Source organism: Copidosoma floridanum, unplaced genomic scaffold (genome assembly GCF_036245765.1).
Source record: "Copidosoma floridanum isolate Cflo_tuat_1 unplaced genomic scaffold, Cflo_Japanese_pri ptg000019l, whole genome shotgun sequence".
NCBI classification, from domain to species: Eukaryota; Metazoa; Arthropoda; class Insecta; order Hymenoptera; family Encyrtidae; genus Copidosoma; species Copidosoma floridanum.
The window spans coordinates 21,201,350-21,226,290 of NW_028321896.1; the positions used below are offsets into that span (position 1 = coordinate 21,201,350).

General features: G+C 38.6%; 3 protein-coding genes across 9 annotated transcripts; 2 read left to right on the forward strand and 1 right to left on the reverse strand.

Moving 5' to 3' along the window:
- Nucleotides 1–604: 604 nt before the first annotated feature.
- Nup214 (nuclear pore complex protein Nup214) lies at nt 605–6,673 on the forward strand. Of its 2 annotated transcripts, XM_089593433.1 has the most exons (8): nt 605–942; nt 1,030–1,323; nt 1,421–3,830; nt 3,933–4,704; nt 4,774–5,228; nt 5,311–6,231; nt 6,308–6,479; nt 6,564–6,673. In XM_089593433.1, the coding sequence occupies exons 1-8, from the start codon at nt 898–900 to the stop codon at nt 6,589–6,591; spliced, it is 5,097 nt and encodes a 1,698-aa protein (XP_089449559.1). In that variant the 5' UTR covers nt 605–897; the 3' UTR covers nt 6,592–6,673. The 2 variants fall into 2 exon arrangements, with proteins under 2 accessions (XP_089449559.1, XP_089449558.1); XM_089593432.1 differs by having other exon boundaries at nt 1,421–4,704.
- Nucleotides 6,674–6,790: 117 nt separating this feature from the next.
- On the reverse strand, nt 6,791–10,396 carry IntS4 (integrator complex subunit 4). 5 transcript variants are annotated; one of them, XM_089593437.1, is made up of 9 exons: nt 10,295–10,396; nt 10,131–10,213; nt 9,631–10,058; nt 9,229–9,555; nt 8,866–9,142; nt 8,318–8,780; nt 7,746–8,235; nt 7,253–7,656; nt 6,791–7,183 (listed from the first exon to the last, which is right to left on the reverse strand). In XM_089593437.1, the coding sequence occupies exons 2-9, from the start codon at nt 10,179–10,181 to the stop codon at nt 6,849–6,851; spliced, it is 2,775 nt and encodes a 924-aa protein (XP_089449563.1). In that variant the 5' UTR covers nt 10,182–10,213; nt 10,295–10,396; the 3' UTR covers nt 6,791–6,848. The 5 variants fall into 5 exon arrangements, with proteins under 5 accessions (XP_089449563.1, XP_089449561.1, XP_089449560.1 ...); XM_089593435.1 differs by having other exon boundaries at nt 10,286–10,396; XM_089593434.1 differs by having other exon boundaries at nt 10,131–10,248; nt 10,328–10,388.
- Nucleotides 10,397–11,417: 1,021 nt separating this feature from the next.
- On the forward strand, nt 11,418–20,011 carry Pdzd8 (PDZ domain containing 8). 2 transcript variants are annotated; one of them, XM_089593135.1, is made up of 11 exons: nt 11,418–11,541; nt 11,612–11,846; nt 12,016–12,442; nt 12,526–12,718; nt 12,797–13,059; nt 13,156–14,215; nt 14,296–14,570; nt 14,667–14,867; nt 16,177–16,326; nt 18,486–18,671; nt 19,509–20,011. In XM_089593135.1, the coding sequence occupies exons 3-11, from the start codon at nt 12,056–12,058 to the stop codon at nt 19,794–19,796; spliced, it is 3,003 nt and encodes a 1,000-aa protein (XP_089449261.1). In that variant the 5' UTR covers nt 11,418–11,541; nt 11,612–11,846; nt 12,016–12,055; the 3' UTR covers nt 19,797–20,011. The 2 variants fall into 2 exon arrangements, with proteins under 2 accessions (XP_089449261.1, XP_089449260.1); XM_089593134.1 differs by having other exon boundaries at nt 11,418–11,846.
- Nucleotides 20,012–24,941: the final 4,930 nt, after the last annotated feature.

Genomic DNA, 24,941 nt, shown 5'->3' on the forward strand with positions numbered 1-24,941 from the left:
GGCCTATGTTATAACATAGGCCGATGTACAGAAAAATAGTTATATGGTACGGATCCTGGGGTCGTACCATGTAACTATTTTTCAGTACATCGGCCTATACTTATGTTATTACATAGGCCTGCAAAGCAAAAAAAAGTTATATGGTACGGACCCAGTCGGTTCTAGAGCCACTCTCGTATGAAATGTTTTTTGGTCCCAGAACCGACCAGACCGAACCGAACCGAACCAAAGGGGGTTTGAAGTTTGAACGAATCTAAAGTACTTATACCTTACCCAATATTTTTTTTCAAACTCAATATTTTTGACTAAAAAATTTGCAGTATCAAATGTATAATATGTATATCAAGTATGTGAATTTTTTACTCGAAAACTATTTTGTTGAGATAAGCGAAATTTAATTTTCTCATGACTCGAAAAACTGACGTGTTATACATTCATGATCAATAACATGGGTGTACATGTATTTTAATAAAATTAAGTTTTTTACGGCATTTGTATAAATAATGAAAATTATTTTTGATTTTCCTGGCGTCTTTTGTCATGCTGGGTTGGGTTGGGTGAAACAAGTAGTCCACGCAGTGTACGTGCGCACACTGCACACACACACACCATCAATCTCTAAAATTAAAAACTGGATCGGAATGATCGGATCAGTTTCGTAAAAACCGAATCGTGAAAGATGCTTGAGAATTATTAAAGTACTCCTATATACATTGAACACGAGTTAAGGTTAATTATTGTTGTGATATGTAACGTGCAAATTTGTGTACGTCGCTTTTACGTTTACCAATTATAAAATTATACGTACAATAATTTTTGTATAGAATACACATTTCACTGACATCATTGTCGTTTTAACTTTGAATGTCTTAACGCTGAAGAAGAGCAAATTTGAAAATGACGGATAGTGTTAATTGTTGTCCTCCACCGCTCAATGTTCAGGTATACTCTACTATAATATCTCACGAATAATTATACCAATTAATTGTTTGCTTCGGAGGCCGAAAAATTCATCATGTGGCTTTTCAGGATTTTGTATTCAAAGAGGAAAGTGTGGGCAAAATATGCGACGAGTTTCAACACATACCCACAGCCTCTAGTATAATTGCAGCCGATGGAAAGCGTGGTTTGTTGTACATAGGTCATGAAAACAAATTGATTGTCGTGAGACTAGGACCCGGCTCGATTCCGGAATGGAGATTGGAGCTGGATTTACCTCTAACAGCCTGCAGAGTTGAAATAAACTGCGATAATACGTACCTGGCTGTCACTCTCAACGAGCCCATAGCCATAATCTACGATGCTGGTTCTATTATGAAACACGTATGCCTAATTTACTTTTTTTTTCTTTAGCATGATAAGATTTTGCTGTTGTCAATCCAATCCATTCGATAATTTTTTTTTTTTTTTTTGTTACTAGAAATTAGACAAATTGTATGATATCAGACTGTCCTCTACCGCGGGACACATCACTGTGTCAGACTTAAAATGGAACCCAGCGATACCAGAGTTACTGTGTTCTGTTACAAGTGATCACATTGTTGGTTGCTTTCAAGTTAATAAGGATAAAGGCATACATATCATAGGAAAAGAAAAACCTTCCAATTTAGAAGCGATGTGTGTTTCATGGAGCCCCAAAGGAAAACAACTGGTCATTGGCTGTAAAAATGGGGATATTGTTCAATTGAAGCCAGAGTTGAAAGTAGCTAGACATTTAACTGGACCGAATCCAAGTGAAGGAGCGATTGTTTCAATTTTTTGGATCAGCAATTATCAATTTTGTGCGTGTTATTATCATGACGGTGAGGAGCGCGTCGCTGTAATGATTGTTGACGCGCCAAAAGGCGTGACTGTCCCAAAGTTTACAAATTACGAAGACATTACGTACGGCGGTGGTCCAAGGGACAATCTTTATTATTATTTTGAATACATAGCTGAGTGGGGAATCATCGTTGCAGCTAGTACTCATAGTTCGGAGTTGGCAGTTTTGGGTACTGCTGATAATGGAGCAACCTGGAATCTGTGGCAACTTGTCGAGGGTGGCACAGGTCAGTTACCTTTAAATAGAAAAAAAGGAACAGAGAATTATCCCGTTGGTATCGCCGTTGACAAGACTAGCGTTCAAAAATTACCATGGGGTCCCGACAGCACGTTGCCAAACCCAGTTCCTATTTTAAGAATAATTGTAACCAGTGGCCAAATGTGCTGCTATCACATGGTTAATTTGAAAAACGAAGCGCCAGTTATTTGCTCACCACCAACTCAAACAGTTTCCGCTCCTGTGCTTTCGACACCAAGTCTTGGTCCAGCCGAAGTATCGTTCAATTTACCTTCAGGAGCCACCAGCACACCACAAAAAAGCCTTGTTAGTCCACAAGTACCACAACCGGATAGAATAAAATTGACAAACACAACAAATACGTTTGCCGAGGCTCCCAGCTTTTCGTTTTCAGGATTGGGATTTAAATTAACTCCTGAACACGGTCAAATGACAAATCAGCCAAAAAACATTGGATTCGCTGCACCAACCGAAACTAAAATAAGTACTCAAGTAGATGCAAAAAATAATTTTATGCAGCAACCAAGTACGACAAATAAGCAACAACAGCCAATGTTTGCACCACCACCACCGATTCAACAGGCCAAACCAGCTGTGCTGCCAAGTGCGAAACAATCGTCTCCCAACACAGAGGGAAAAATTTCGAGCATCCCTCCGGCGTCAGCACAGACCGAACTAAAACTGCCAAAAGAATCAGCTAAAGAAGAGTCGCATTCGATTTCCCCGTCCAAGCAAACAGCGCCCGTCTATGACGATGAAATTTGCTTGCAGGCTTTTCGCGAAGAAAAGTCTCTATTCGAAACGGAGCTCAAAGCGAAACTCGAGATGCCCTCTTGGAGTTGTGGGACCGACGAGGAGCGTCAACTGCTCGTCAAACGAACCAACGAGATGGAAGAATTTTTCAAAGAGCTGCAAGATACGACTACAAGTTTAGAAACGGATGTATCGTATTTAAAGTCCCTGTTGTTGCAATCATTTGCCTGGCTGGAGGAGAGCAAATCAAAACGTTGTACAAACACTAATAATCTTACCGGTCCAAGTCGCAACGAGAGCAACAAACTCGCGGAACTCGAGCGCTTGTATTATTTTACCCAGATGCAATTGACTCAGACGACAAAAGCACTAGACTTGGAATGGGACGATCGCAAAAATCATGAGCTTTCCAAGATGAAGTTGCCTACTACAGAGATGATTTTGAAGAGCTTGATGAAACAAAATCAAATTATTGCCCAAGAAAAAGCGGCTATAGAGGAGTTGACGAAAAAGTGGCGCAAAATAACTCGTGGTGGTGGCAGTACACTTGACGGACTGACCGTCTTGGATCGATCCATGGCCAGCTTGAAACTGTCCCATCAGACATCCAATACAACGCTCAACGATTCTGCAATGGATTTGCGATGTAAATTCATTACGGCCGCTTCTCGTAAATTCAGCAGGGTAAAGCAGGCTAAGCTAAGGGATTTGCTAGCTGTTACCGAGCCCAAGGTTATTTCAGCAGTCAAGCCAACTGCTGTACAAGATCGATTGCAAGCGACGTTATCATCTTTAGCTTTGTCAAAAGATATTCAACTGACCCCCAACTCCAAACAGGGCAAGACTTTTGTGGAAGCTCAGCAAATGTCCAAATCGAATCACACGCGTACCTCGCCAGCTGATGGGGTGGCAATTAAGACGACGACACCGACGACAACGTCGATGATGAGGGGAACCAAGTCAACTACCAACCCACTCTCGTCGCTAGACAACTTGGTTACTGGACTGGGAGGCACAGGTAATGCACCGAACATCCTGAACAAATCACCGAGTGCCACGATGTCGTTTGCAGCTACGTTGCCTGGGTCACAGCAAAAATCCGAGTTTTCGTTTTCTCCAGGTCCAATGAACAACCTCCAGTGCCAACAACAGCAGCAGCCGTCGCACTCAGTAATCAGTAGACCTTTCAACATTGCTAGCAATGATACCCAAGTCTCGAGTCAAACCAAGGCTCCAGCTAGCGACACGAACTTTCCCTCGTTTTCCTTTAGTAAGGTGGGAGCTGAAACTCATCTGCAGGTGACAACATCTGCAACAGCAATGAGTACCTCGGCCGCTCCCATATTTAATTTCTCCGTGTCAACAACTGCTGCGAATTTCGCATCACTTATCCCAAAAGTCGACAGCGTCCCATCAGGGGTCGAATTTTCAATGGGGTCGAACTCAACAGTGAGTCAGTCGACCGGCTTGAACTTGAGCACTCGTCCTGCCTTGAGCAAACCGTTCACGGCCCCGGCAGAACCACCAAAGCTGTCGCTCTCGTCGACGGCAACCAGCAGCAGTAGTAATCAAGTCGATACGTCACAGTTGGCTTCTGGACAAGCCATAGGACAACAATTATCGTCATTTGGAAAGACTGCCACGAGTTCTCCGAGCAGTCTTGCGTTGAGCCAAAGTCCATCATCCAGTACTGCAGCTACGAGTACTCAGGGCTCGAGTACCTCAACGGTGACAACTACATTGCCTACATTTTCTTCTTCTGGTGGAAGTAGCGCCACGTTGGGATCAGTGTCCATCATGACTCTGCCTAGCAGCAGCCACCAGCAGTCAACCTTCTCCCCGACAAAACCGGCGGAAGCTGATACTTTAACGACTTTGTCCTCCGCTCCGAAGTATAACTAGTGGTGTTTTTTAACATTATTATCGCAATAGAATGCCTTCATAATTTAATTTTATTTCAGCTTGGCCGGATTACTGGGTGCAACAGCATCGCTCAACTTTGGCTCGATGGTAACTAGCTCGACTGCTAGTTCAGGCTCGCCAACTATCGGTAACATTTTCGGTAATTATAAATCAGCAGCCAAAAACGATGTTTCCAGTGCTTCTACGGTATCGACTCCATTAAGCAGTGGCGTGGTAACCGCCACTGCAAACGCTACATCGATATTGGGTGACGTCAACAAACTCGCGACACCTGCAACTTTGGAAGTGAAAAGCCAGTTGGCCGTTGGTAGCAGCAACAGCAATGACAATGGTAATATTTTCTTTAGCTCAAAGCCAACAACAACAGCTACACCGGCAACCACAACTCATAGTTCTTCGATTTTTGGGACTCTTTCGTCGACCTTAAGCCCTTCATTGTTTGGTGGCAGTACTGCAACTGCTGCGACAACTACTACGACACAATCTAACAGTGGTACATATAGTATTTTTCTAATTATTTTGAAACAAATTTATTTCTTGTTTTCAAAAAATTAATTAATTTCCTTCTCCGCAAGTGTTTGGATCTAGTGCTACAACTCAAGCTGGTAGTGGTGCTTCGCTTTTCGGAGGCAGTACTACAACAACCTCCAGCAGTGGAACTTGTGTGTTTGGAACTAGTAGCGTAACACCAAGAAGTAGTGGATCGTTATTTGGATCAAGTCAAGTCACGCCAAGCACTGTAGGTTCGGTATTTGGATCTAGCTTAACGCCAAGTACCAGTGGTGGATCGATATTCGGTAGCAATACGACACAGAGCCCGTCGATATTTGGTGGTACTACAGCAGCTCAAAACACGTCCGTCTTTGGTGCGGTAGCAACAGCCGCTAATCCGTTTGGAACAAAAGCAGCCACAACTGTAACAACCGCAGCAGTTTCTCCGGTGTTTGGAGGAAGTAGTGTTGGTAGTACAAGTAGTGCAGCAACAAGCTCACTGTTTACTGCTATGTCGAGCACTTTGACGTTTGGTACAAGCGCAGCGACTCTAAAGAGCTCTGTCTTTGGTGGAACTGCCACCATTGGGTCTTCGCTGTTTGGATCATCAGCTGCCCCCACTACGACAACATCGATATTTGGTTCTTCGATAGCCACGAATGTACCATCACCATTTGGCGCTCCGGTATCAGCGACCTCAGCAACATCGATATTTGGCTCGTCGACAACTACTACAACAACGGCAAGCGGCTCCATCTTTGGCGGTGCTGCATCGCCTCAATCCGTATTCGGAGGTACTGCGCCCAGTGGCGGTTCTGTTTTCGGTGGTCCACCCGCGTTGAGTGGCGGCACTTCCATGTTTGGAGGTACGGCCTCATCTGGCACGATATTTGGACAGCCGACAGCCTTTGGGTCGAAATCGACGTTTGGAGCTACCGCAACTGGATTTGGAAGTAATGCCGGCTTTGGTGCACCTCCAGCTTTTGGAGCTACGCCAAATACAGGTAAATTAACCTTACTCTTAATAAGTTCGTTTTACAATAAGTGCCAAAGCTTGAAAACTTTAATTTCTAATGATAGGCTTTGGAAGTCCGTCAACTTTCGGAGCAACTTCCGCCGTTGGTAGTACGAGTCCAAATAAAGTTTTCGGTAGCAGCACGTTTGAAGCCTTGGGCTCCCAATCAGATGGATTATCTTTTGGCAGTTTGGCCCAAAAAACTACAGAACAGCAAAAACCACAAGCATTTCAGGGGTATAATAACAAAAATGTTTAATGATTTGATAAATTTTTTTTAGATTGTATTTTATAAAAAAGGAAAAAAAAATTTTTTTTCAGGTCAAGTTCATTCTCAAGCTGGCGATAACTACATCCTTCAACTGTACACAGTTTTCTTATAACAAATTATGTTGCAATAATCAAATAAATGGCTATTTTTACTATCTTAATTTTTTTTTTTTATTACCCTAGTAAGAAAACTGTATTGTCAAGAATATATCAAATGTCTTTATACACGTTATCGTAGTGTAAGAAGCTAAGGTAAGGTTTTATATACATATAAAAAAAAAAAAAAAAAAATGCATAAAACTTTCTAGTTCATAATGCACAAAAAAAATTATATAATTATATTCCTCTTTTGACCTGTTTGGGTGATACGGAAATTTTAGTAGGTTTGCACAAGTCTATAACGCAAGGATCATCCAATGGTGGATGGTTACATGTACCGGAGCCCACGAGCAGTGCTATCGATATGTCAACGGAGCAAGCTTCCATCCATACTTGGTGCGATAAGAGTACTGTTGTTCTCAATCTGTAATCATCTGTTTTGCCATTATTTTGAAGTTTAAGATCCGATTTACGAGGCAGAAGCAATTGAACTTTCTGATCTGGGTATCGCAATTTTATTCTTATGGCACTTGGACCACGTAAATTTAAAATTTTGGCTGTCAATGGAATGCCTAAAAAAATTGATGCAATGATACGTAAATATTTTACATGCTGGATCAACCGTAAAATTTCAAATTTACCTAATATAAGTCCTCCTGTGAATTTGTAAACAGTGTCGGAATCATTAACTGGTTCTTCGATGATAGCCTGACAGTATTTTGTAGATTGCGGGGGCCTAGGTAATTTGTCATCGCCTGGTTGCGGGAGATTAATTAGCAGAGGTACCAAAATTCTCGTGAGAGTAGCTGGCTTAGCTTCACCGACTGCTGCCAAGTGATGGACCAAAGCTTTTGAGAATGGTGGCAATTTTGTGGTGTCCTGTGGCAGAGAATCCGTTTCCGCGAGAAACTGTCGAGATACATTCCCCGCGTTGGTAGGATCATTATTCGTCGCGAAGATCAAATCCAACGCTAATGCCTTGAGCCAAACATTTTTAGCCAAAGCAACTTGATTATCCTCCAATCCAATAAATAATCGCACAAGCCTACAAGATTATTCGTGTATTTAATCATTTAAATCATAAATAATAGAAACATTTGGTAAGATGGTTTTTAAAACGACTGATTTTCTCACTGTTGTGAATATTTGTGAAGCGAGGTGATCTTTTTTGCAACGTTCAGCGACGTATTCGAGCTTATCATGGTTGGCGAAAGTGTCAGCTGTTTCACGATAAGTCTTAGCAGAAGCAGACAACGTACATACAAGGCTGAAAATCGGGCAACACCCTCCATCCTCAAATCCATCTCGGCTAATCGATCCAAGTCTGTAGCTGCTGCTTCCAAAAGTTGCGTGTAAACCCTGCCTCCGGGTCTTGCGAGTTCCACCGCGGTAATAATTTTGTTTAAAAATTCTCGAGCATTGCCGTCCTCCATTTCTTCATCCTTTAATTTTTCATCGATGCGACCCGTGCTACTTATCAATAAAGCAGGTTTCAATCTGGGAACCAAATGTGGCATGGTATCGCGCAAATAGTGATAATGTTTCACAGCATGGTGTGTGAACAGAGAATGCATACTGGGACAATAAGCCGCGGCATTAAATATCAATATTAATTTGCTCACATCTATGATAAAACGTTGAGGAATAAAACTTTAATAGTTCTGAAACAAGTGTTGTAGATATAAAAAACAAAAAAAAAAGGATACATGCTGGCAGAGCAACATTGGGCTCTGGAGTGTCGAAAAATGGATGCTGCTCTAATAATTGTGGTACAAGGGGCAAAGTCAAATATGGGTGAGATGCTCCCATTGTCGCCAAACAATTGTATATACTATCTTGATCTTGCGGATACCGACCTAAATTATCTAATAATCTTGCGACGCACATCTCTAGGCATTTTTTCGTCGCCACGCGACTTGCTCCCAAGGTAACATGAAGACCTTCTCTCACTTCACCACAAAAGTCTTCAAGTGCTCCTAGAATAGTTTCAAGTTGGTCTTCGCCTAAAGTGACACTGCCCGACATTTTTCTCAACGACTCGATGGCTCTCATACGGACATCTTGTATTTCGTCATTGAACATGTCAACCATAAATTCCAATGATATGTGGGCAATATCAGGACTTTCCAGAGACAATAAACATAAAGATTCAACTGCTGCAGTCCGGACCTAAAAGTAATAAAAAAAAAAAAACCGCAGTCTCAAAATAAATATCTTTTTTTCTCATCTTTTTTAATTCATTGAAAATTCGTACTTCTAAAAACTCGTCCTCCAAACCGTGAATAAAGGCGCCACAAGTGTTTATTCCAGTCCGCTCTCCTACTTCCGCACCTTCATCCTCGACTCTTATTTGTTTTTTGTCCAATGCCTGCTCTATGTGGCGACGAGATACTCCTTTCAGTGATCCAAGTAGAGACATCGCTGAAGCTCTTACCTTTGGAGAAAGGTCACCCATTAAGCTGCACAATTTGCAAAAGGCACTGTCAACCATTTTCATGTCCTCGGCCCACTCTTTTCCACCGGAGATCACACTAAAAATAAAAGACAACATTTATTCGATATCTCTTTACAAACCATGATGCCATGAAACTAAAAAAATGTTCATGGAATCACTTACATTTCGGGATAATCGTTTCCCAACAGCCAAATTAATTTCAACACAGCGCGTCTAACTATTTCGTAATCATCTCGCAGACATTTACAGGCTTCTTCAAAAAAGCTCGCTGGGAGTCTGCAGCCTCGATGAGAGTGTAACTCTGCCATTGTTTCAAATGCTCGAGCTCTCACGCGAGGGTCTTGCGATTTGGCATAATTGTTAACTAGCACTAGAGTATCATCAACAGCATTGGCAGATAAATAGCGTCCAATTATGGAGAGACATCTCGTCTGTACCCCATGCCATGTATCTGGTAAATTGTCTCTGGCGACTTTTAAAACCAAACTTCTGAAATTACAATTACAGTGAGTTACTACTTGTCAAAAATATAATAAAATAAATCAACCTTTTTTTAACGCGCACCTATTGTGATCACCGAGTTTAAGTAAAGTCGCCAGACCCTGACTCTTTACCCTGTGAGATTGCTCGTTCTTCAAGAGCATGGCTGTATCGTTAACGATCCTAGTTTTTTCAACGGAATCATACATCAGTTCTCCACATTCGGCAAACACCCAAAATATCTTTGCTCTGACAGCAGCTTCTGGTTCAATTTTATATCTGTCAGCCAGCTTTTTAACAATTTTGGGAATGTCTTCTGCAGACATCAGCCCAATGGTATCGGATATTCTGATCAAAAATTCCAATGCCTTATTTCCATCGTTGCACTTTTCTAAACATTCAATGTAAGCAAGAGCAGAACTAGCTTTGTTCGAGGCTCCATTTTTCCCGGACCCAGATGATAAAAGCCTCAAAGTTTTAAGACATTTGACAGGCGGTTCGGACGTGACTACCTACATAAAGGATGAGAAAATGTGGATAAATTAAAATTTGACAGTAGACAACTGACAAAAATTGTCACTTACTTGACTCTGGTTTAATTCAGCCAAGACTCGCTTTTTCATTAATGCAGCCATGCTAACCAAGCACTTGATTTTTCAAATTGCATCTAAGAAAAATCGTTACATTATAATCGATAAGAATCTGTTAAACAAAGTAGTCTTTAGTTATTATGCCATACATAACCTACAACAAAAATGCAGTTGAGAGCAGTGATAAAGACCAAGAGCTGAGGCGGTGAGGCCCTTGTGTTTCTACAGGGGTCGTACCATGTAACTATTTTTCAGTACATCGACCTATGTTATAACATACGCCTGCAAAGCAAAAAAAGGTACAGACTACTTGTTCGCAAATTCCTATATTGTACCATTCCAACGTTCCTGTTCTTGGGTTATACCATTCCAGCGTTCCCATTTTATTGAGTCAATGGGGTTATACCATTCCGCCATTTCTGTGTTATACCATTCCATCGTTCCTATTTTATTGGGTCAATGGGGTCTTACCATTCCGCCATTCCTGTATTATACCAATCCAACGTTCCTGTCATACCATTCCGACACACAGGTCATACATACCATTCCAACAACGTTCAACGTTCCTGTGCTATTGGGTTGTTGGCTTACGCAGGGAAAAACAAGCATATGCACAGGCACAGTGCACAAGAATAACATTGGTTGGTATGTCTATATCTGTGAAAACGTAAAGCATACCGCGCTGTGCATCACGTATATAGGTATCCCAACTAGTGTTATTCTTGTGCACTGTGCCTGTGCATATGCTTGTGTTTTTCACTGCGTAGGCCCTTAGAGTGAATCTATAGGTTCGTTTGGGGCTTAGCTTGGAGCAGCTCAGAGCTCCTCCGAACTTTGCCCCAAAACACGCATTTAGCTCCGAGCTCATCGGAGCGACTCGGAGCAAATTCCTACAGTCGGTATATCTATATTTATGGCCAAGACGTAAATATTTATATTGCCAAGACTGTACATATAGATATACCGACTGTAGGAATTTGCTCGGAGTCGCTCCGATGAGCTTGGAGCTAATTGCGTGTTTTGGGGCAAAGTTCGGAGGAGCTCTGAGCTGCTCCAAGCTAAGCCCCAAACGAACCTTATAAATGATTTTAATTTACTTATCTAACCTAACGTGTGCATATACATTTTCGGGGACGCGCAGTCAGAGTCTCTCGGAGACACTCGGTGAAGAACACTTGTTCATTCCATTCTCAGAGACTCCCTACAGTTTCTCCGAGAATTGGCTTGAACAAACCTTCGGACTGCTCGCTGCTCGCTGCTCGGAGTAGTAAGGAGCTCTATAAAAATGTGAATTTTAACATGTCTCTTCTCGCAACGGCCTCCACCTTCCTCTTATAATTTTATTGATTTTTAATTTTGCAAGTTCGAGTGTGCCTACTAATGGTGTATTCATGATATATACTTGGTTAGTAGATAATACTCAGCACCGAGAATAAACAGTGTACCACTTACACCAATTACTTACTTGTCAACAGCAACAACCCAAGTGTGCTTAAAGGATGATGCTTCTGATGGTTCCAATACTTCCGATGCTGCTAGAGACAGTAAAGACAGTGTGCAGCAGCAGTAGTGTAATACTATCAGAATTACGCCAACGACCACCCCCTAATTGCTGCTGCCAATAACCCAATCATTATGAAGATTATTTGATAAAGTTGTTGGGCATGTTGTCCTTTTTTTTGTCTTGATAGTCCAGACGTACGTGCACTTGTGAGTAAATCTTTCAAGTGTTTCTCTATCACCTACTTGTATCATAATCATTTATTTATTCCTTTTTCGACAAACCTCTTTTTTTTCAATAATGCTCATATTTTTATAAATACCTACCAATGGAGGAGAATAATACGATATTTATGTACATGTTCTATATATGTTTCAGTACAGTGCCGTTGTAAAGGAAATCTCAGCCCTTTACTAGTATGGGCATTTTCTTATTTATTTTCTTGGCTATAGTTGCATTTGTTTGTGGTGTAATATGTACACTGCTGCTAGAGTATTACTTTTTCAACAAGTACCTGAAAAGTGCGGCCGAGGCAAGTCCACCCAAGCACCCCACTCTGCCCGCAAGAGCTGCATTACCAGAGGAGCTCGTCACTCAGCTCAAGGATGAAAGGCCCAGTAGTTCTCCACGACAGGGACTGTCGCAAGGAAATGAAAATTTAGCAATCAATCTAACGCTACAGTTTCTCTTCAACGAGTTAAGAAATGCAGAAAGAGTACGATTGTGGCTGTACAGGAAACTGAACAATGAATTTAAAGAGCTTCTTAATCAATCGACAACTGGCAAATTGTTTGACAGTGTACAGGTATGCCTATATTTTTTTCGTGTGTTAAAAAAATGTCAAGATTTTTTTTTTTTTTTAATTTTCTTTTTCTTTTTTCCAACTAGTTGAGGGATCTAAATCTTGGTAATCACTTTCCCACGATCAAAGGCTTAGAAGTAGCCGATGCAAAAATATGTGCAGACACTGGTTTGTTAGAGACCCTCGATCTTTGCTTGGATCTTCATTATTCCGGCAATTTTCAAATGTCCATAGATGTAAAACTACTGTTGAGCAAAACAGCCTACCTGTCGCTTCAAAGTATGAAGACATTTTAGGAAAACAAACAATTTTTAGTTTATCCTTTCAAAGTAATTAAAAATAAAACAATATTTTCAGTGAAAAGATTAACGGGAAAAGCCAGGCTTCAATTTACGAGAGTTCCCTACACTCATTGGTCCCTTAGCTTTTATACAGAACCAATATTAGAGCTAGAAGTGCAGTCACAATTTCAAGGTCGCCACCTACAGCCACAAATCATCTCGCTAATCACGGGTCAAATTCGCCGAGCCATTAGGCGAAAACACACGTTACCTCGTTACAAAATGCGTTACAAGCCTTTTTTCCGTAGACTCAATGACGAAGATATCGATTTATCAGAGGTGAAATAAATTTTTTTGTAAACAATCCCAAATTAAGTCAGAAATAATTTACAATGTAAGTCTGATCAATAGCTGATTTTTAAAAATGATTCGCAGGTCACAACGACTCGGCAGACTCCTGGCGTTTTGGATGTAACATTAATAGAAGTCAGTAGATTGAACATTGACGCAAACTCGACAAGTGCTGAAAATTTATCCCAAACTCAGATTTACTGCACACTAAGCGTAGACTCGACGCCGTGGGTGTGCCTCACGCAGTACAATGGTATTCCCTACATGGTCCTTGATTTGATAATCAGCAAAGTCAGCTCTCAGCAGCTCGGCGTCGTCTTCAAGCAAGAATACATTGCCGAGATTGGCCAAAACTGCGTGATTGTCGAGACGATAGTGTGTAATAGTCCGGCGGCGATCGCTGAAATGAAAAAGTTGGATGTCATCGTTGCCGTGAATGGCAAGAAAGTTGCCAGTTTGAGCCAGGTGGCGAAACTCATAAAACACGCGGCTCAAAGGAGATTCATCATTCGCGTCGAAAGAAAGTATTGCAGTGGAGATCGAGAATTGCATTGTTTGCCGAAAACAAACGAACTGGACAAGAACAGCTGCTCCAAAAGACCAGCCAAGAGCGACGCGCTCAACGTGGATGACAGTTTCAAAAGCGTAAAATTTTCGGATTTGCGAGACTTTGATACAGATTTAGGAGAGAAAAATGACGCGAGCGGCAAATTGTTCATCAGACGCAGGAAAAGCAGTACGCAGGTGCACACCGAGGAAACGTCGGATACATCGGCTCCCGAAACGCCGTCCAGGAGGATTTCCACGACCTCGTCAAATTCATCGTCGGGAACTTTGTACAGCGGCCAATCTGGCGAGTCGAATTCTCCTAACATAACTGATCTTTATTACACGACAAAGGACAGAGATTGCGCCTCGCTGATAACATTCGAGGAAAAGCGAACGTTTCAAATAGATTCGGAACTTCAGTACTTGAATATCGGAGTGTGGGCCAAGTCCAAAGGTACCGTAGATACCCAACAAAGCAGTCAATCAAAATTATTGGGATACATTAATACTCCCATAAAGCTTATCTTAGCTCAGTGCTCCACCTCTTCAACTGGACATTATTTAAAATGCTATGCTCTCTTACCCCCAGACTCGAGTAAGCATTGTATTATTTTTGCGTACTTGAAGCGTCATTTTTTTTTAATTTAAAATAATATAAATTGCATCATATTTCAGCAAGTCTAGCCAACTCGTCGAGCTGCTTTAAATTGCACGGTTATTCTGGGTTCGATCCAACGTTGTGCTTTGGTGATATCTTGCTTTCTTATTTGTGGGTCTCAAACCGTCCAAATCAGCAAAATGTCGATAACACGGTTAAAAAGAGCGTTGAGGAAGCAACAAAAGCGCAACAACCAGTCGTCCTGTGCGAAGAAATCGTAAATAAGAAATTGCATGATTTCATAAGAACTCACTTTCACAGGGCTACTCATTGTGATTTTTGCACTAAAAAGGTAAGTTCAGGTTACCTGAATCAACCCGTTAGATTCGTCACCGTCACATTGAACAGTCTTTTTTCTGTATTACATGCATCGTCGTTTAAATTGCAGATTTGGTTGAAGGATGCGGTCCAGTGTCGCAATTGTGGAATGGTATGTCACAAAAAATGCGAGGTGCGTTGCCAGGCATCGAGCTCCTGCGGAGCTGAAAATCTAACGACAACGATGGCATTCGAGGCAGATGAGACCGAGACGAGCACCACCGAGCTAGGCCCCGAAATATCCCTCACGAGCTGCGAAGAGGACGTTCAGGTACTGGGCACTTATTAGGCCGCTTCTTAGACGAAAAGAAAATGATTATGACCATTACGATCGAACAAATTGAACAGCGACCCACCTCCCAACGATTATTACAATCATTATTGTTGTTGTTGTTATTATTATTATCATTAAAATTAATTTTCAAAGGTTTACCTATTATAAGAAGCCGGTCGGAAACGTAAATTGAGATTCGGGCGCTGGTTGCGGATAAGTAAGTGAACTGCACGTAACGAAAGTCCGAATATAGAATATACTTTTGCATCAAAGCTTGTAAGACGACGAGCCAAATCAGGTATCACGTGTAAAGTGTAATATCAGTTTCATCAACACGTCTGCACAGCATACTTGAGACACTTGTTTTATTAAATAACGCACGAGATGAGAGTCATAGTTGATTGTCAGCATTATAATGAGTATTTAAACTAGTCAATGTTCTTCTTTGCCTTTTGCAAGGAAAAATTTGTACAAAGTGAAAAAAAAAAAAAAAAGAGTATATTTTTGTCTTATTCGTGTATTATACTTGACAATATCGTGTGCGTCGATGCGATAAATAATTTTTATGATTAATAAATCTAGTCAGTGGCCAGTGTTTATAAATAGTGTAAGGGTCAAAATTTTTTTTACGTGCCAGTAAAGTGGTATTTGTAGGTATTCCGCTGATTTATACTTGGTGATAAAGTAATGATGCATTATCACTGGATCCCTGTACATAAATATAATGATTGTTAATTAAAAAAGCATGATTTACTAATATTGTTGACAATAAAAAGTAACCAAAAAAGCTACATCACGCGAGGGTGGAGGTTTCTTTTGTAGGCTTGTTGTAACCCTTATTCTTCCTGGTTCAATTCACCTCAACACTTACAATCTATATAATAATTAGATACACATTCACTTTGAAACATAAAGTTCACAGACTTGCGTTAATCTTAATTTGACATGTGTCCTTACCCTATAAAAAGTATTACCTCTTAAAAAATAAAAATGTGTAAGTGTCAGTTGTTCTTTTTTTTTTTTTTTTTTTTTTTTTTTTCCATGTTAATAAATAATCACTACATAACCGACGGACAATACAATTTAATTTATGTTTGTACTTAGTCCTTTGCGATCAAATGAATGTTCCGATAAAACATAAGTTAAAAAATATTGGTATTATTATACACATTTACGTGTGGTGCGACGACAACGACTACTACAGAGACCATTAAGACGAAGACGACAAAATACAACATGCGGCAGGTACACAGAGAGATAATAAATGAGGCTGAGATTCACTAACATGGCAATTGATTGTAATTAGGGCGCGAGTATGATGGCTATAAGGGCCAGCATAGCTAACACCTTCCTGGGGCTGAAGAAGGCGGGCAGTACAAGTTGTTTGGCCCCGCCGACAGCCAACCCTGGTCTGGCCTCCAGAAGCCTACCCCCAAGTCCCTGCGCATCACGCAAGGTAGAGCCCGAAGGGACACGTATGCTTCCGTGGAAGAGAAAACGGCCAAGATTTCGTGATAACAATTTTGCCGATCGATCGATCGATTGACACTCTTCTTTTAACATTATCATTATATTTAGCTCATCTACTGTCTTTTTCATTATTCTTGCTATATACTGATTATCATTATTATTATTATTGTTATTATTATTATTATTGCTGTTGTTCTTGTTGTTGTTGTTGTTGTTACCATTGCTGTTTTCATACTTTTTAGAGAAGCATCAGTCCAACGTAATCACGCGCTTACTTACTTTTCTAATTAACAAGTATTTAATTTTCATCAATTTTTTTCTTACGATATTTGAGTTAAAAGGAAACCAGCATTTGTTTTTTTCCCACGTGTACTCGACTTGCTTATCCAACAATTCAATTGTTATAATCTTTTTTATAGTAACTATGAATGTCGTTAAAAATGCCCCGAGGTAGGAAAATACTTTTACTTCGTACCCGGTGCGATGCACGTTGCGATTGGATGCGCACCAGGTGCAGACCCTATTTTTCCAACTGAGGGCCTATTTTCATCTAAAATAACAATTTTGTGTCCAGCACTCAATGAATTACCCATCAGATGAGATTGTAAAAATTAACAGTAACTTGCACTGCTAGTAAAACTAAATCAGTTACTTTCTTAACGTTTTGGTGTCAAGGTAATAAAATATCGGTAGTACTTGTAAAGAAAAAAACAAAAAAAAAAGTAACACGCACATCTTGGCGTTTTTTCTTCATTACAAGAACCATTTCTTTTTCTTGCCTATCTCTACATCGATATTTATAACTTAAATATCTATAATTTTTTCAGTTCTAATTTCCTACATTATCACTTTTTTTTTCTACATTTTTCTCGCTCCTTTCTCGGCTGCATTATCATATGTATAACACTGACTTTACATCCAAATGTTGAAATGTTGGACAATTGACATATAATACCAATTAGAAGTACGTTTGGTGATGTATCATATGGTGCACGAAAAGTGCTCTGCCGAAGCTTGCTTTTACATATAATGTACTTACTGATGATTGCTTGACGCGCTATCAGACTGGCTGCTTACAGGTATGCTCTATGTGCTTAAGTGATAGATACGTGAGTGTCAAATCTATTGCGATTGCCTGAAAAATTATAAAATTCTCATACTATTTATTGCCAGTTTTACACGATTTGCCCTTTACAATTTTTATTACCATTAATTTATTTACTTTTTTTTTTTTTTCCTCATCATTCCTCATTTAAGTTTTAAAGAGCATTTCATTTTTCAACAACAATAATTCAAGATCACCAAAAAAACACAAAAAATGTTGATTTTTTAATCCAAAGCTCGCACGTGTCCCTCGTCACATTTCATTTTTTTTAACATGGAAAACGTGTCGATAGAAGACAATGCTTCGACCCTGTTGATAAACCCTAAAATAATGAGCTGTCGAGCAAAAAGTTGAAGCTGGTGGCGTTATCGAGCAAGCAAGACCTCGAATTTGTGTTTGAAAACTAAAAAAACCCGAGATCAGTTGTATATCCATAGTACCAGCTTCCTTGCGTATTTCACTTTTGTTTTTCCGCCCTTGTTTACAAAGCCAATCATCTCATAAATACACATATCATAAGCAACTATCTAATGACAAATATAACTAATGAGCAGCTGAATTGTGTAACTAACGGTTACCGCAATTATCATTACCACCATAGTTTTCTTAATAAGTGGTACAATGTGCGCCAAGCACGGAAAAGTAGAAAATGTCCCAGATCTCAGGTAAAGCCCATGCAGGGCAGCAAACATATACGATGTATGCATTTTTCACTCTCATGCTTACTCGTAGTACATAAAAATACTTACAACAGTCACCGTGTTTCTGAAAGGCACGTAGCTCCTTCTTTTCATTTTTTTTCAACTATTTGCTTTCAAGTGCTTTCACTGTTTTTCACCAATATTTTGTACAACTATGTATAACAAAAAAACACCCACTAAGCTAAATGCATGGAGCACCAGCTATGAATAAAGCATTCAATGATAGAGAAAAAAAAAACACGCACGAGCCGCTATCGCTTGCAAGAGCTATTGATGAAAAAAAAAAAAAAAAAAAAAAAAAAAATGTGTGCTGATCAATTGGAAATACAATGTACGTAGAGTTCTCTCGTCGGCGGTGGCCTGGGCATTAGTCCAGACTTGCTGGAGGGGGTGGAGCCGAGTGTTGCTGGGCCACTCATCGCCGGCGAACTCGACGACGGTCTCATGTCCAAGGCCAAGGAGACTGGAAAGTTGCTCCATGGAAGTCTCGAGCCCCAGGAGCGCTTCGACAAAATCAACTCCATGGTAATTATGCCCAAAGTTTTTTTTCACTCATTTTCTTTCATCATTCCATCCTTTCAAAAGAGGTTACTATTATTTTATCCTTTACTATTTTATTTCACGGATACGTCGCGTACGGACATAAAAACTACCATTTAATGCCTTATTTCAGTAAAGTTAAAACTTACTGACCAATTCTCAAAGTCCAGCGAATTGTTTGTAAAAACGAAAGATAACATCAGTGCTGCACGCCGTTGTGACACTCATTTTTTTTTTCATTTCATCTAAAAATTTATTTAGTATACGTGTACATGCACACAAATATATAATAAGAAAAAAAACATAGATGTTTTTTCCGTTTTATTTATTTTTTTCCATAGTTTTTTTTTTTCATTCATCTTCCAACTTGTACATTGTTTACTGATATGTATCGCCCAAATCAATTTCCAACTATCATATTTCATACTCGGAGTTTGCTTGCAATATTTTCATGTCACCAAAAAATGTTGTAATAGGTAATTCATAATTAAGTTGTGTTTGTTTTTGTAAAAACGCCCCATACGAATCGCACATTGTTTCAAGTTTACATATTCTTGTTACTTTTCGCCAAAACCCAATGAATTTTATTAGTTTTTATCAGAACATGACAAATTACCCCAAATTTGTAGTGTTCCGCAAAGCACAGGCTTTTTTTCTTTGTAAACCCATGAATTTTTTAACAAAGTATAGCATTTTTTGAGCTCGGTATCTGGATAGCAATAAATTTTTTGAACAAAGCTTTTATTGCCAGTTATTTTTTCTTTTTTTTTTTTTTTTTTTTTTTTTTTTTTTTTTTTTTTTTTCATTATACGACACTTGCAGATCGCAAAATTGAAGAGCTCCCTTGACGTTGAGACCAACTCGAGACGCGAGCTGTCGCAGAGTCCAGACCTTGAGAACAGCAGAATGATACGCCAAAGCGATCTACGGGTGCAGGGTCTGAGCGTGCTATTATTGCATTACTGTTCTGCGCTACAACACGCTCAGGAACAACTCGAACGGCTTACCAACACCACCACCACCAACACAACTTTTTTCACAACCTTCACCACCAACAATAAGAAAAACAACGACAGTGATGGTGGTAACAGTACCAACAGTGGCTCATAGCTGTCCCTCTTTCGCTTTATAATAATTATATGTTGTTATACTTATGTGTCCAGACAAATCACACTTGCATTTTTTGCACAGACGAAAAACAATTGTTCATTATTTTTTTCATTTTTTTGAAATGTCTCAATAATACGATTATGAATTTTCTGCACTACGCAAGTCAATTATTTTCAAGGTAATATGCATAACTTTATACATATTATGTAGGTAACTGCAGTGTGTGTATATATTTATATACAATACGTATTATACAATATGTATACCTATAAATATCTGATATATTGGTGCGTACCAAAATAATTATGCCCAACAGTATAATTGTTGCGAGGTAAGGTACACACGATAATCGTGCCGCGAATGACAAAAGATGATAAGAACGAGAAATAATAAAATGGTTTACAGCGTTACATTATTGTTTCGCGCTGAGCACGTAACAAGGGAATTATGTACTGTCAAGCATAGTTTTTATTTTGTGGCTTCGTTACATGATATACGTAAAATAACCATAATCAAGCCATCATAATTAAAAACAACGAATTTGTCTGACAAATGATCATTTATCTCTCTCGCACCCGTGCATTCAAATGGATTGCAGATTGCTATTGACGGTGCGTATGAACGCAGCCTAAAACACAGCTGTTCGTTTTGTATGAATATACCCTCCGGCCTGTATATGGGCAGTATAATAATCGTATACCATATGGTTGCCGGTTGCCATAACCGGTCCATATACTCACCTGGTAACACTTATCATACAGGCCGCGTACAGATTACTCTCCGGCAGCGGTGTATGGTCCTGATGGTATCTTCCGGCAACCGTAAGCTTATTCTAATCGGGTAAGTTCTCCCCTAAAAAATTCAATCCAATGGTATATACAATTTTAATATACATATTATAAAAGAAATTAATATTGCTCGGACAAGTTTCAATTTATCCGAGTAATTCGAATTCTGGTAAAAATACGATAATTTCATCGATCATTGACAGAAACACAAAATTCGTAAATTTGCCTTCTATGATGTTTTGGGTCAATATTATTTCATCTCTACGACAATCCTAGTCGAAACTTGAATAAATAGTAGAACCATGTAGGTACTTGCCTTCGAAAAACAAATATTTTTAACTTTTTATCACACCACTTTTCTTAGTTTATCTCTTTCCAGGGGTCTGATATAAAGAGTATGTTACGTGTGAAAACGTATTTGACATATAAAGCTGGAGACAATGACGATTCGTATGAGCCACGGAATTATAAGTAAGGGCTACACAACGAAAACAAAAAATATTTTCTTTTTTAATTTTGGTTCTCTCCAAGCAAGTATAGGTTTTACGATGATTTCATCAATCGTAATTGTAAACATAGTATTTGTAGAATTGTAAAATAAAAATTCACATACGTTACGTACACACAGATTTAATCAAGCTGCAAAATAATCATCGGCAATAGTTGGGAACGTAATCAACAAATCTTAAGATGTATGCTTTATGTATGCATAAAAGAAAAAGAGAGAAATATTTCGTACTATTAATATTATAAAGATTGCTGGTTATCAAAGAACACCAAGTAAAAGACTTTTATCAAATAAATTTAGATGCTTATTCCGTAAAGATATATACATATACATGTATTAATATGTGGCGCTTGTAAATATTTAAGGATTTATTTGAGGATTTTTACTCAGAGATTGTTATAATATATATCTCAGTGCTGCTTATATTTATAGTTTTTCTTTCATCATTAGCAGTATTATTTAACGAACGTTCGTTTGTTTTACATTTTTAAGAATTTCATACAACGAATACAACAGCCACGATGGATGTTTTTAGCTAGTTATCGGTTTAAATTTTAAATTATTATTAGTATTAAAATTATTTATATTTTATCTATGACATATTTGACCATGTAACAAAGTTATTGACTCAATTATTTGTATCATATGGTTTTAAATTTGTTGTATACACAAATAAATTTTTTTTAAATTTACAAATCGTTGTAATTTACTAAATACCAATAATATTCTTTGTTCGTTCGCAATGAGTTCGACAATAATTGCAAAATATCAAGTGGGAACTTAATTTCGAACGAAATATTACCCAAAAACAATGTAATTCAAATATGACGATAATACATATATAAACATACCTAGGTTGTGTCACCGAATGATATTTCATATTGTGCTTGTGCTGAAACCAATTTAAAATCATGTTATCTATTTTTAGGTATGTAAAATTCACAACCTATTACTACTTATCTTAAATTGAACATGTTTTATTTTTAAGTAGCTGATTTTATATTTCAAAATAAAGACAAACAAAAATAATGAAAAAAATGAATAAAAATCCTTATCGAGACAGTTGAACTGGAAACTTGAAATTTTTCAATGTATATTTTTCATATTTATACTCTAATGAATCACAAATCAAAATTATAGAACAAGAGTGGAAAACGTTTGACAGAAAAATCAATGGTATTTTTTATTTTGTCAATATTTTTGAAGAACTACATGGCCCACGCTAACAACCATGCCCGCGTTTAATTCTGTGCTGGATACAATCAAGCAAAGTATTAAGTTTAACGTATAACGTTTAATCAATGGTTAACCATGGGGGGTGGGAGTCTTGACAAAATATATACATATATATCGTCTCCGTGCAATGCATTGTGTGTGTGTGTGAATAGTGCTTTATCGAGTGGACAAAGGCAGCGCTCAGCTCGATGAGGCAAACTCGCAATTGAAAATCTAAAATAAAGTGATAATAAGAAACAAAGACAATACCTAGTTTTTATAGATGAATGATAAAAATAACTGACCCGGAGTAAGTACAACGACCGGTGCTACTCTATACTTAATCCTCGCTTCGTATATACAATGGATTGAGTAGAATTAATGTATCGCTTGGAGACGACGAGAGATCAAAAAAGTTGCCAAATAAAATAACTCGGACTCGGCACAAAGAATAATACCGTTAAGGCCAAACGAATCAAAACACATGTATATATATATATATATATATATATATATATATATATATATATATATATATATATATGGGGTACAAAAATAAATCCAAGTAGGTATATATACGTATACGTGTTTGCGCGGTGGAATATAATATATATATTATAATAGTGGCAAGACGAGACGAAAAATTACTTGCCGGGATGTACTTTTTTTATACATATAGTTATGTTTGACAATTACAACGAGCTGTAGGAAAACTTATATGTACAATTGTATGTACAATATCAAAAAGAAGAAGAAAGAAGAAAAAAAAACAAAGATCATATACCCTAAGTATTGATGTAGCATTGGAAGTTAATGCAGACGGTCATAAGTACTCAACCGTAACCGAAAGAAAAAGAAAAAGAGAAAGAGAGTCATGGGAGATTTTAAGCACGAGGCAAAACTATTTTCAGCCCTATACTGCACGCGCAGTATTCCTTGGACAGGAGCCAATCACACATATATATATATATGTATGAACTCCCTGACTTACCACCGATACCGACGACTCTGTCGCTGCTTGTGATGTGCAGAGTCTGCAGCTATACTGCACCCGCGAGAGGCAAACATTGTGTCCCTCTTGATGGGTCTTTGTGCATTGCCTTCGAAGATGGTTTAACGATACGAAGCAACATGTCACCATCATCATCACTACCAAAATTAATGTGTACAAATGTTATATACCATAACGTATAATGTAATAAGCGATGCCGTTCTGTAATTGTTGACGCGATTCGTTATTAGCGAGGAGGAAAAAATTCTGCTATTTTTACTACCAAGTAGCAGAGTAAGTGCAGAGGATAGCTGCTTTGTTAGAACAACCTGCTGAAAATTTTGATTTCCAAGCACAATGATAATAATACTTTGAATCGATCAAATATATATATATACATACGTGTACCTTAATCATATGTTAAAATACCATCAAAGCGCTAATATTTTCGCCACTGATGACCAAACCTCTCGAGTTCCCTCTCTGCTCACGTGCAAGGATTGTACTACAATGTGGCTGAGGTTTTTTTATAATTTTCATCAATATGATAATATGTCCACGTAAATAATGCCATTCGGACCACGTGACCTTGGTATTAAGTAAGTGTACCTATCAGTTTTACCAATCAATCAAGCTCTCTATAATTCGTCAGTATACATATAATATATATGGGTACACTGTAGTGATAACGCGTAAAAAGCGCCAAATCTCTTTGTCCCGCATCCCAATGACTGAACGTGTATATATATATATATATATATATATATATATATATATATATATATATGTATATGCCCGTATACGCGTGATCATTTGGCGTTGAGCTTTTGGCATCTTCCAGGCTGCACTGCACACGACTCGACCGAAGCTTATAATTAGGTGAACAACTATATATGCGTGCTTTTTTGTTCATACAAAGCAAAGCTCTTGGTGTACAACGTATACAATGTCTCGATCATTATTATCCGGTGTACACTTATTATAGTATACCTATACAATCTTTATGAATAACTTATTATTATTATCATCCCTTTCAATGATAATAATATATAATGACTGTGAACGTAATAGTAATTACAACAATACCATAAATTATGATGATGATGACAGTATATTATTTAGAGAGCTCGTTAAATAATAATAATAATAATGACAAATTGGCTTTGTCTTTTCGAAATCCGCTGTGATTTTCCTTCCTTGCCCCACACGAGTTTTGTTCCTGCCAATTGAGATGTTTATTTTCATTTTGATTATTACATTGGTCTTTTAACTTATCAGTAGCCTTTGAGTACACCGATTAGTAAAAATGTGGCCATTCGTCCGCACACGAGATGAATATGTATGACTAAGTCCTCTTAATTGTCTTATTATCATCAAGTACACCTATATGTGTATAGTTTCAACTTTACTGTACAGTTAAGTTTTACTTTACGCAGGTATACAAACGATGAACGAGCGTGTGCGGATATATGTATATACAGGTATAACGATGGACACGTTGCCGACCGACGTATGTACTTACGTCCGAATCGGTGGATCGAACGCCTTACACCTGCCGTACACATGCGTCAGACCCTCTGTTGGGATAACGCGATGTTTTATTTGTTGAGAGTACAAAAACCACCAAGTATGACGGTAAAATA